Source organism: Zootoca vivipara, chromosome 7 (genome assembly GCF_963506605.1).
Source record: "Zootoca vivipara chromosome 7, rZooViv1.1, whole genome shotgun sequence".
NCBI classification, from domain to species: Eukaryota; Metazoa; Chordata; class Lepidosauria; order Squamata; family Lacertidae; genus Zootoca; species Zootoca vivipara.
In genome coordinates, this window is record NC_083282.1 from 90,159,436 (window position 1) to 90,171,862 (window position 12,427).

At 48.0% G+C, this 12,427-nt stretch overlaps 1 protein-coding gene across 1 annotated transcript; it reads left to right on the forward strand.

Moving 5' to 3' along the window:
* The first annotated feature begins 66 nt into the window (after positions 1-66).
* On the forward strand, positions 67-9,596 carry SOX18 (SRY-box transcription factor 18). The gene is made up of 2 exons (XM_035122067.2): positions 67-863; positions 3,815-9,596. The coding sequence occupies exons 1-2, from the start codon at positions 362-364 to the stop codon at positions 4,690-4,692; spliced, it is 1,380 nt and encodes a 459-aa protein (XP_034977958.1). The 5' UTR covers positions 67-361; the 3' UTR covers positions 4,693-9,596.
* The last annotated feature ends 2,831 nt before the right edge of the window (positions 9,597-12,427 follow it).

Consider the following 12,427-nt stretch of genomic DNA (forward strand, 5'->3'; position numbering starts at 1 on the left):
TCCATCGCCCTCCTCCGTCGGGGGTGTTCCTCCTAGAGGGCCCGTCTAACCCCTCCTCCTTTCCCGTGCCCTCCCTCGGATGGGGAGCGCAGCCTTTATAATGTGGCCCCTCCGACGGGAGCATCCTTTCCAGCGCGTGCTTCTTGTCCTCCTTTTTTTGGAGGGGGCGAACCAAGCCAGCCCTTAGCTCGGGCCGAATCCTGCCTTCTTCTCTGGTTCCTTTGCGCATTTCGACCCGGTGATTCCTTTGCTCGCGTTTTCTTCTTTCCTTGGAGAAGGGAACCCGATTCTCTTCTTGTTGTCTTGTTTTTTTTCTCTTTTTCTGCTCGCCTTGTGATCCCAAAAGGTCCGTCTAGCTGGAATGAATATATCTGAGCCTAGTTTCTGTAGAGAGGAGATACCCCAAGCCAGAGGCGACTTTTCATGGGGAGCCGTCGCGGGAGCAGCAGCTGCGCCACCGCCGCCTCCGCCTCCGCCGCCTCCACCTCCTCCCGCTGCTGCTGCCTCTGATCCCGGGCGCGCCTTCGCGCAGCACAGCCGGGCCGCGGAGCCCGCCGTCTCCAGCCGGACCCCCAGCCCGGAGCCGGCCTTCGGATTTCGCCCAGGCGCAGCGGCGCCCATCGGGGGAGGCGACCCCGGCGGCGCGCTCTTGGGCACCTCGGCTGCGTCGAGCCGTTCTCCCAGCCCCGACGCCGGCTATGGCTACGGCGCCGTCTCGGGCCGTCCGTCCGACGGCAAGAGCGCCGAGGATTCCCGCATCCGGCGCCCCATGAACGCCTTCATGGTGTGGGCCAAGGACGAGAGGAAGCGGCTGGCCCAGCAGAATCCGGACCTGCACAACGCGGTGCTGAGCAAGATGCTGGGTAAGCGGTGTGTGTGTGTGTGAGTGCTGTGGGACTCATTGCCACCAGATGTGGGGATGATGATGACCACCAGGAGCTAAGGTGGCTTTGAACAGGTTCATAGGGAAGCGAAAACCTTTTCAAGCATGGGCTAGCCGGGATTTGTTTTAGCGGGGCAGGCTTTATGTTAGGGGGGGACGGGACAGAACCTCAGTTAGTTAAGTATTTTTGTTGATTTTTATTGATTTAGGGGGGCAGCCTTCCCCCCTTAGTCACGCCCATGCTTGAAATACTTCTCCCTCCCTCTGAGAGCACACCTGGGGTTTGCAGAAATGGGGGCCCTCCAGAAAAGACCCTGTGGAGACCAAGTATGTTCAGTAGCAATGGGATGCTGAGGGTTTTGTGGTGGGGGAGGGGTTAACAACGAGTGGGATCTAATACTTATCCCATGTATTAGCTATACCTGAGAAATGGAGCTTGCATGTTCCAAGGCAGTTTACCTCGGAGTAAGATTGGAGGCTGGGGGGCAAACAGGAACGGAGGTGGCCGCTGCCTTTTTGTTCTGCTGGCGGGCTCTGTGGGGGCATCTGTCTGAACAGTGCAGTTCTTACAAGGGTCGGGAAGGAGTTTGGGAGAGGGGAGAGAAGCAGCCATGAGGAAGGAAGCTCTCTCTCTCTTTAAATTTATTTTGAGGCAGCTCCTCTCTCTTATAGAGCAACCTTTCTCATCAGCCCCTCTCTGCAGGTCATTCGCAGTACAATCCTGCACATGTATACCCAGAAGTAAATTGCAGTGTGGCTCGTTCCCAGATAAAGGGGTATAGGATTGTGACTTTAATCCAGATAATTTACCCGTCCGTTGCACCTACAGCAGGGGAGCTCTAGGGCAGATCACTTCTCTCTTGCACTATTACTGCACACACTTGCAAATGTTTCTCACAAAGCTGAGAAAGCAGACAAAGAAAGTCATTTTTAAATCAAATGATTTTTTTAATTCAAATGTGCATTCCGGCCAAGCGTGCGGATTTAAAACTGAACTGCAGGGAAACGCATTGGGTGTTATTCTACGAAATGTTGCTCTTCGTCCCCTCTTCTCCTGAAAGGATACAGTTCAAAGACTAGAAGAACATTTTCCCCCTTGCACCCACCTTTTACTAATTTCACTTCTTCGGGATAAAAAGATCCGCAGTCAGTGAGTAATAAGAGACCCTGAAAGATGAACACATTTATAAGCTTTTCGGCTTCTGCCGCTTCATGTGATGATGCAGGGCATTTCATCTTCAATTGGGAGGTGTGTATGGGGAGGGATGCAGGGACACACACATAAACAGGGGGTGGGAGGAAGATTGCACATAGAAGGGACCCCAAGACCCCGAGATACAGAAGGTAACTGTTGGTCTATCACATTTCTGTCACAAACCCAAATTTATACAACATAGGAAGCTGCCATATCCTGAATCATTGGTCCATCTAGCTCAGTACTGTCTACACTGACTGGCAGCAGCTTTCTCTCCAGGACTTTTTTTTTGGGGGGGGAGGGGTCTCTCCCAGCCCTATCTGGAAATGCCAGGGATTGAACCTGGGGCATTCTGCATGCAAGGCAGATGCTCTATCATTGAGCTATGCCCCCCCTTATTGCAAGGTAAGAGTAAACTGATTCATTCACAACAACAAACCACAAGCTTCTTGTGCTAATTTTATTGAAGGATAGGCTATTAGGAGGAATAGAGAGTGCAGCATTAATGTGTCAGCATGCATTTGTTTGACTTGGTTGAAATAAAATATCTAGAGGGACGCAAAAGTGCTGTAGGGTTCGTTGAGGGAAGAGTTTGTGACATCACAAGCACTGGGCAATCAGCACTATGCGCTGCAGCTTCTATTGCAGAAACCCAGAACTGGTTTCTTCTGAGCTCAGCCCCAGGCAGGGAGTTCTGCATCTGTATTGAGTGCAGTACAAAGCTAAACAGCAGTCACTACATCTGCAGTAAAACCATGGTCAAATAAAATGTGGGGATTAGATCTTAGACTTCCCTTTGCAATTGACCGCTAGCCCATCCATTTCTTCCTTCCTAATCTTCCTAGCCTCCAGGGCATAGAGACCCACCTTATAAGTCTTTATGCACCCTTACTTTTTTGTAGTGTGAATCTTGATTAAGTCCAAATTCAGTAGTATCAAATTTGCAACAAATAGAATAGAAAGGGGTTAAGTAACTTGTTCCATTTGTGCAAGGATGTATGCTTTTACAATGGAACTTCCTCCCTCAAATTTGTTTTGGGGGTTCTCCCAATCCACTGGGGCAGATTTGGAGAGGACACAGGATGTGTGCTGAGGGGACAAGATAGGGGAGTTCTGTTGCACAAGCAGAAATCCTCGCACTAACAGAGTAAGCACATTGGATACCGCCCAGACAAAATGCCATTTCCCCTTGTCCTTGGAAGCTGTCAAGGAAAAAAGAACTCATTAGTTCTCTTATTCCCCTACCCTTTCCTGAGCACCTATCTAGAAACGAGAGACACAGGCTCCTAAATAAGAATTTCATATATATACCTTAGCTACCCACCCCCTTGCAAAGTGTCCAGGGTCCTCTATCCATACATGCCATGTATGGATGTTAATTACTATGGGACGGAATGTGGGAGAGAGCCATTTTTAAACTGAAAGCCTATTGTTCAGCAATGTGGATATCACATTTGCATTTCAGAGTAGACAAGAGAAATACAAAAACCACTTGCAAGGAAGCTGATTGGACCTGTATGTTTTAAAAACAACAACAGCATCCTACTTCCCAACATGAGATACGTTAATGAAAGTACTGCCTATTGCTTAACGGCCTTTGTATGCTGCAATTATTACGTGAGCAATAGTTTGGGCTTCTGAAGCAGGTGAAGGACTTGATCTGCTGGAGCCCTTAATTCTGCCCCGTTTCTGCTGTACCTTCACGCCTGTGTTTTTCCTTTTCGGACCCCCTCCAGGCCAGTCGTGGAAAGCGCTCAGCGCCAGCGACAAGCGCCCCTTTGTGGAAGAGGCAGAGAGACTGAGGATTCAGCACCTGCAGGACCACCCTAACTACAAGTACCGCCCCAGGAGGAAGAAGCAAGCCAAGAAAATCAAGAGGATGGAGCCCAACATCCTCCTGCACAATCTCTCCCAGCCTTGTGGCGACGGCTTTGCCATGAACCACCGGGCTGGCGGCGCCATCGGGCACCCGGGCCATGCCCAGCCTCCTCCGCTCAACCACTTCAGAGAACTCCGCTCGGTGAGCTCTGATATGGAGAACTACGGCTTGCCGACCCCTGAGATGTCCCCTCTGGACGTCTTGGAGCAGACAGAGCCTGCCTTTTTCCCTCCGCACATGCAGGACGACTGCAGCGTGATGTCCTTCCGAGGCTACCACCACCACCCTCCTCCTCCTCCACCTCCCCAGATGGAGTTTACCCCGGAGAAAAACCTGGGGAGGAACATGCCCATGGGCTACCCACAGAACCCACCTCACCTGGCTGATGCCATGAGGACTCCCCACCCACCTGGTATGTACTACAACCAAATATGCGCCGGAGCCGCCAACGGGCTTTCAGCCCACCTGGGCCAGCTCTCCCCGCCGCCCGAATCTCACCACCTAGACGGCGTGGAGCACTTGAACCCCAACGAGCTCTGGACAGAAGTGGACCGCAACGAGTTTGACCAGTATTTGAATATGAGCAGGACTCGTCCCGATCCTTCGGGGTTTGCCTACCATGTCTCTGTGTCCAAAGTGACTCCTCGAAACCTCTCCTGCGAGGAGAGCAGCTTGATATCGGCCTTGTCCGATGCCAGTAGCGCTGTCTATTACAGCACCTGTATCACTGGGTAGGAGTGTGCCTATGTGTTCAGCAAGGGGAGAGAGGTTCAAGGCTGAGCCCGGTTTAACCATCATTTCCCTTCCCCCAGGGAACCCTGGGAACATGGAAGGGGGAACCATGGGATCTTGTACCTGAATTCCGTCTCCTAACCACAATTCCCAGGATCCTTTGAGCGAAGCTGTGCCAGTTAAACCGGTATGAATTTGACGGAAGCTCAAAACCTACATGTAACCCTTAGGAAAGGCATGATGCGCAGGTGCTAACCTCTTTTTTTTTGTTTGCTCCAAATGAGAGCAGCTTGGTTCCCCATCCCTGCGGGGCACATTGTCCTTCTAACAAATTTATTCTTACCTGCTGAGAGACAGCCCAGCTCAGCTATTGTGCCTGTCCTTGGAGAGACAAGTGCCAATCTGCCGAGGAGTGAGCAAAAAACATCTGCAGGAACTTTGAAACTGTTGCTGCGGAGAATTACTGCAGAGAAACTATTTGCCCTTCTACTCTTGCATCCCAAGCAGGGCTTGGGAACCTCACCCCTGAAGCTTGTGGAGTTTTCTGCATTTAAGGGCCTCTTCACACTTAAAACAGATTTTTATTTTTAGTGTCCACTGAAAGTCATTCAACATAAACCCATGTGTGTCACTGTCAGGATTTTCATTCTCTCCCGTGCTGCAGAGCATGTGTGACTACTAGTCCCATGCCCATGTCACAAATGTGTTTGCAGAGCAGACATGTGTGCATCGCACTCATCCGGGAGAAAGGGACTGGATGTGGCTGGCTCGACTTTGCTCTTGTCTAATGTGTGAAAGAGCCCTTAGATCCCCTGCCTTGCACATTTTTAGCTGAAGCACTGGGTTGGGGGGCAAAAACATGGGACCCTGCCCCCTTCCTTGTTCAGCGTAATGTGCAAATCATCTCAGAATCCCTCTGCAAGACGCAACATTCATCTAGCTGAGATAACGGTGCCCACTTATATCCCCACAAGTGCCTTCCTATGCATCAGCCTTCCAAACCCTCTCCCCTTGCCTGTGAACATTGCAATATTTAGATTATCTCATTAAATGCATTGCTTTGTTTTTTTGTTTAAAATAATGCTGAACCACTGATATACTGTATCGCTATGTAGCACAACGAGATAGACTGTTGCAAAGCAGAAGGAAACTGAATTCATAGGGTGCCGAAATGTGTGAGGGCGGACAGTTTTTCTGGACCTTTTATGCCCCAGAGGTAATTATAGTGGCTGCAGCTTTTCTTCGCGCCTGCAGCATTGTAACATGACAAGCCACAAGATGCTGAAATCCTTTCCCTCTGGATTGTTGGAAAAAGTTCAGGAGTCTGGTTCTCCGGTGCATTTGATCTCTTCCAGTGTTTAAGATGTCTGTACTGTAAGTCTGCGTAACTGGGGAAGCAGGGTGGGGAGGCAGTGGCTCTCGACATCTGGGGGGTTTTTTTAGCAGTGAAGCTAGCTGCCTGACCCAGAGCTCAATTGCAAGCTGTCCGATTTGAAGCATCACCCGAGTCCTAGAACATGCTGGGGTCTGGTGGCGAGTGTGCCATCTGCAACCCAACAGAGCGCATTGTCATACCTCTGCGTTGCACCCCGAGGGCACCATCGTGGGCTAAAGCTATATTCATGCCTAAAACAGGTTGGACTGAATTGGCTTGTGCAGGAGGGGAAGCACTGACTGCAGTGCGGTTTGAGACATTCCATAAAAGGGGTTGGGCATCAAGGCAGGGAAGTAGCAAAAATTGTGACGAGGGAGGGTTTTAAGACTGGTTAAAGTGGTATGAAGTGTGATGAAGGGAAAGGGTTGAAAAAGCCGTAAAAATAGAATAAAATTGGCAGGTGGTCCTTTGAGGCTGGCATAACTTTACCCAGATTGTGCCCGTTCACTTCAAAGCCAGCCCACTGATTTCAGCAGCTTCCAAGTGATTTAGAAATCCATTCTCGAGTTAATTTCCCCCGGATGCCTTTTCATTCTAAGCATCCCTATCAGAAAGCTCACCGAACCTGCTTTGACTCGACTTCCCTGTGAACCTCTATGTAAATCCCATTGAAGCAGCTCTGCTAAGCTTTGCCCATGTAAAGCCATGCAATTTGTGATCACACTGATGGAAGCATTGGGGGGGGGAGGTGCATTTGAAGCTGCCATGTGAGATCCGAGCCACTGGCCCACTGTTTTCTCCTCTGACCGGTGGTCGTAATTCAAAGGCTCAGGGCAAGAATCTTTTCCCACTCCTCCGGGATCCTGTGAGCTGGTGGCACCCAGGACTGAAACTGGGACCACCGTCGTGCAAAGCAGATGTTCTGCCACTGGCCTAAGGCTCTTCCCAAAATGTAGGCAGCTGCTTCAGACCAAAGTCAGACTACTGGCCCATCTCACTCAGTATTGTCCATGTTGACTGGGTTTCAGAGGGGAAGCCTCTCCCTGCTCTGCCTGGGAATGCAGACAATTACACCTGGGACCTTTTTGCATACAAGCAGTTGCTTTGCTGCTGAGCCACAGCAGCCCCTGTTTTCAGGATGGAGGTGTAACTTCCAGCCTTCCACTTTCCCCAAGCTCTACTGCACCATGCCTTGAGAACCAGCATTTTCAGAGTTAGGTTATTAAGGCCAGAGGAGAAGCGAGTCAGGGCTCTATCTACACTGACCTATGCTCCGCATTCCCAGGCAGAGGTCCACACTTTCCAGGTCTGCGTCCAGCAGCTTTTTATTGATATTATTTTTGCTTTCCCTGCAAAAACCCGCTCTTTATCACTGAATCAGAGCAAATGGCAATTTGCAGAAAACCCGAATTGCCATTTGCTCCTAATCAGCAGTACGGATCCAATTTTCTTGGGGAAAGCAGATGGAAGAAAGAAAGAAAGAAAGAAAGAAAGAAAGAAAGAAAGAAAGAAAGAAAGAAAGAAAGAAAGAAAGAAAGAAAAGCCCTCTGAAATTGACTGGGAAAGTGCAACCCTATGCGTAGAAAGTATTGGGGGGGGTGAGTAAGGATGAGCCCTAATAAGGTGTTCAAAACAGGGAGTGATTCTTTTGCAATGATTGTTATGGGAGAGAGACTAGTTTAGGGGTGCCAAACAGGCACATTTTTCACTGTATCAAGATTATTATCTTTCATTTGAACCATAGGACTATATTTTTACTAAGTCTTTTATATATCTATCTCTCTATCTATAAATAATATTTAATTTGTTCAGGCATTTTATACTACCGAATCTCTTTTCTGTCTCTTTTGGTAATAAATCGAAGGGTATCTGTGTCACGGAAAGCATTTATGTAGCAACTGAATTAAAACAAATATAAAGAACAGAGGAGAGAGGAGCAGTTTTAAGTCATAAAATCGTGTGCAACAATTTTCTGGAATTTTGGGGGGAGCATTTTCGATCGGTGTAGAGACCAAGGAGACTCGATCCCACGGTTGGGGGGGGGGGTCTGTATAAAACCCCGTTGAAATGAATTGGCAGCTACACAAGAACCCTGCTAGAGTTTGTGCAGAAGACCGTCCCAAATAATGTTGCTGGCTGGTTAATTGTTAAGACATATTTTCCTAATGCCTTGGCTCTCATGTGCTTGCTATGTGAACACATGTTTCTCCCCCTAATAAATGTTGTCCCCAACCATTTCCAGATTTCTCTGGCAGTCGATTCCTGTTTAGACTGCACATTGGTTTCAAGGGACCACCTCCCACTAAGCACTGGGCAAGGGTTGGTTGTCTGTGAGAGGAAAGGCCTTCTTTATAGGAAAGATAGGAGAGAGTGGGTTTGATCCAGGCTCAGTTGCCAATGCAATCCAGTGTACGTGCCTATTTTTCCAATGTTGTGTAAGCTGCCGATGTGTTTGGTCGGACGTACCATCTGTTCTCATATTTGGGGGGAGGGGGGATAACCCTCAGTCCTCTAATAAAACGACGTGATATCCTTTTCTTGACATGTCTGTGTGTGGTTTTTTGGGGATTTCGTTAACACAACTGCGCACAATCTGCGCTAAGGGGCTCTGCATTTGCACGCCGGAGCCTGCAGAAATTGGAAATGATATTAAAGCCCGCTTAGATCTGTTGATCTCGCTGTGCTAATGTGGCTCCTCGCATGTGTTCTGATGCTTTGTTTACAGCCTGACACATAAGACGGTGACGTCAAATGGCTTGGGTCGGAGCCAATTGGTTTCCCACCCACCCTCTTCCCTGTCCTAAACATTATTGTGATTGTTTGCAGCGCGAGCTTAAGATCTCATCACATCATCTTTTGTTATGTTGCTAATTCACTGAAGGACGCAAGTCCCCCGTTTCAAGCACATTGTTTCTCTGGCACAGAGATGTCTTTGAGCATTATTATTATTATTATTTGCACCAGGAATGTCTTTCAGTTTCCTGCTCATCATCACTGCTAATGCTGTATATGGAGAAGAAAGCTCTTTTTGATACATCAGTTGTACATTCTTGGTTCATGCGGTGCTTTCATCCACTGCCCAAAGACAGGAAATTCAAGGAACAGTGCTTGCTGTTGCTCATGAAAACACTCTGGGGAATGGGCAATTAAGTTCCGATCAATAGAACTTAATTCCATAGCAATGCAAACTTAATTTCACTTTGATGTTGCAAGATGTTTCCCAAGACAGCTCTCTGTCGCCCAATGGGCAGTTTGCCTGGCATCTTTCTTTTGGCACTTTCATTGGGCAAAGCAGTTAGCCATTTTTACCTTGTGAATTTTTCACAATGGCCTTATTAGTTATTACCAATCCTCTCTGTTCTCTCCCTCCGTATTTCTGCTGTGTTTTTGTACACAATGTATGCTAAAACTTTGGTTCCAAAACAGCCCTTGAAGTAGATTTTCTTTCTTTCTTCTTTTGCCCAAAATATTTCCACTCCTTCTTTGTCATATTTTAACCCCATCCAATTAATCAAGCTACACATTGGCTTTTTTATATATAAATTTTTAAAAAGCGCCCGTGAATGTGCTTAGACTATATCTAGAAAGGAAAATGTCAGTCCATTGCAGAAAAATGCTAATGACATCTGTTCATTGAATGATGACGATGATTTAAAACAGATTTTTTCTTCGCCAAGGAAGGTTTTTATTTTATTTTTTATGAGTCCCTTTTCTTTCTCTTTCTCTCTTATTGTTGCTGTTGGCAAAAAGATGTTGAGTGGCCCGGGGGGGGGGTGGGTCTTTAAACCAACCATACTCACTTTAGAGAAGTTTTGAAAGGAAAACTCCATTGGTGTAAAGGATTGGGGGTTTTCAACACTTGCAAAGCACACTTTAGTTTTAAAATACTGATTTGGAGGCACGGTTCCAGTTAAAATGAAGGGTGACAAATTTCGTTTCCATTTGCAGCCCGTTAACAAGGCCGAGGGAGGTAAAGAAACGGCAGGGAAAAGTGACATCACCAACAAAACAGGAGGTCTGGCCCTCTGCCATGGTTGGGGCATCCAATTGGAGCCAGGATGGTTGGCGTTTGCTCACCCCACCACCCCCAACTTTGTAAAGAAAGAGGAAACATCCTGTATATATCCCTGCAAATGACTATGTCAGGAAATGGCCTTATAAAGGCCGAATGACATTATAGTCCCCAGAAACAAATCTGGAAGGAAGGAGGTGGATTTTGGGACCGGGAGGGGGGGAAAAACCAGCTCTTGACTTCTCTTGCAGGTTATTGCTATGCGATCACTTCCTGAGATACAAAGGAGAAGGAAGAAGAAGAAGAAGAAGAAGAAGAAGAAGAAGAAGAAGAAGAAGAAGAAGAAGAAGAAGAAGAAGAAGAAGAAGAAGAAGAAGAAGAGGAGGAGGAGGAGAGAATAAGAGTTTGGATTTGATATCCCGCTTTATCACTACCCGAAGGAGTCTCAAAGCGGCTAACATTCTCCTTTCCCTTCCTCCCCCACAACAAACACTCTGTGAGATGAGTGGGGCTGAGAGACTTCAGAGACGTGTGACAAGCCCAAGGTCGCCCAGCAGCTGCATGTGGAGGAGCGGAGACACAAACCCGGTCCCCCAGATTAGGAGTCTACCCCTCTTAACCCCTACACCACACATGTCAATTCTTTCCCCGTCTCGGCCACCAACAGGAAAGGTGATCGTCCCGAAGCGATCGCTGAGGTAATCATGCCGCTAGTCACTTTGGGCAACTAGAATTCCCAGCCCCGTTAGGTGGGTACCTCAGAGAAAGAGAAGCTCCTGGGCTCTCTGCGGGGAAGTCTCACCCTGGAACCAGATGCCCCGCCCTCTCCAATACGTATTACAGTTGCCTGTGGCTCCTTGCCACTGCCGAGGCCTCCTTGAGCCTTGCTCTCATCTATGTCAAGTTGCCAGCTTCCCAGAGGGAAAGGAAGTTGATTACTGGCATGCCTCCATTGGCATGTAATTACATCTAAAAATCAAGAGTGGGACGCCAAACTCCTGTACAGCCTAATGGACTTCTTGGCGGTTTGTCAAGTCCTGCATATATTTTTTTCTCTTGGACCAGCTGCAGAACTGAGCAACCTGGCTTTATCCTGGCTCTGTTCCTACCCATCTGGCTGGCACCATGCAGTATATATGTGTTTTTTGCTGTATATGTAGAGAGAGAGAGAGAGAGAGAGCACCACTAAGTGAGATCATGTAGTGATATGGAGAACAAAGTGTCATCAATATAAGGCAGATGTGTTGGTCCGTGTTTCCGAACTCCAAGATCCAACACCTCTACTGGAAGCAACCAAAATGTTGCAAAATAGCATACAAGTTTTTCAGATCTCCAGAACGCTTCGTGAGTTGAGATGTCTTCTGGTGAAGAGTTTTGGAGCTCTCTAGATGGCTCAGAATTCAGTCTAGAAGCTCTAGATCAGGGGTCGGCAACCTAAGGCCCTTGGACCCCCGCCGCCTGCTCGGTCGGCTCCTGTGCGCCGAGCAGAGCAGGGACCGCCTCCTGCAGCCAGTGGGAAGCTGCGCACGTCTTCTCCGCGCCGGAAATAGCGTTTGCGCATGCGTGCACCCACACACAAACTCTGGCCCACCACAGCGTCTGTGGGACTACGAACCGGCCCAAGCCACAGAAACTTTGCCGGCCCCTGCTCTAGATGGCTGAAGACTCAGAAACCTAAAAGACCTTCTGCTCCCTTATAGACCTGCCCGGACTTGGAGCGTGACTTCTCATGACTAGGGATGGGCAACTCATACCATTTTGGTCCTCACTGTTTCCAGTGTTAAGTTTGGATCTTAACATCAGTTTGCATTTTATTATAAATTGCCCTTTAAAGATCCTTTTATTGTATTTTAATGCCGATCCTTGCTCTGGAAACCGTGACCAATGAAGAGCAGGTTGTAAATGATTTCAAACACATACATAAAACTCGAAAAGCTTTTGCATCGTGATTTCGAAACTTTGGGGTTGGCTCTGATAAAGTGAGTACTGTAAATGACACCAGTGGCTTTTGGAGAAGGGCAGTCCTGATTCACAGAGCCAATCTCATCTAAATCCACTCACTTGGACAGCTGTAAGAAGATTAGATAAATCCACGGAGGATGAAGCTATCATTGGCTGCTGAACATGCTGGCTATATTGTCCCTCCAGGCTCTGAAGCATATGCCACTAAACTACCAGCTTCCTGAATCTATCCTCATATCTGGATTTTGGTTCTTGCAGGAAAAAAAGAACACACAAGTTATGGGTCTCTAAGGGGCAATGCAATTCCGATCATTTCTATTCAGTATAGTGGGATTTTATTTCATACAGCATAGCTTCGAAATTACAAGTATCTCTCCCCACGTCACCTA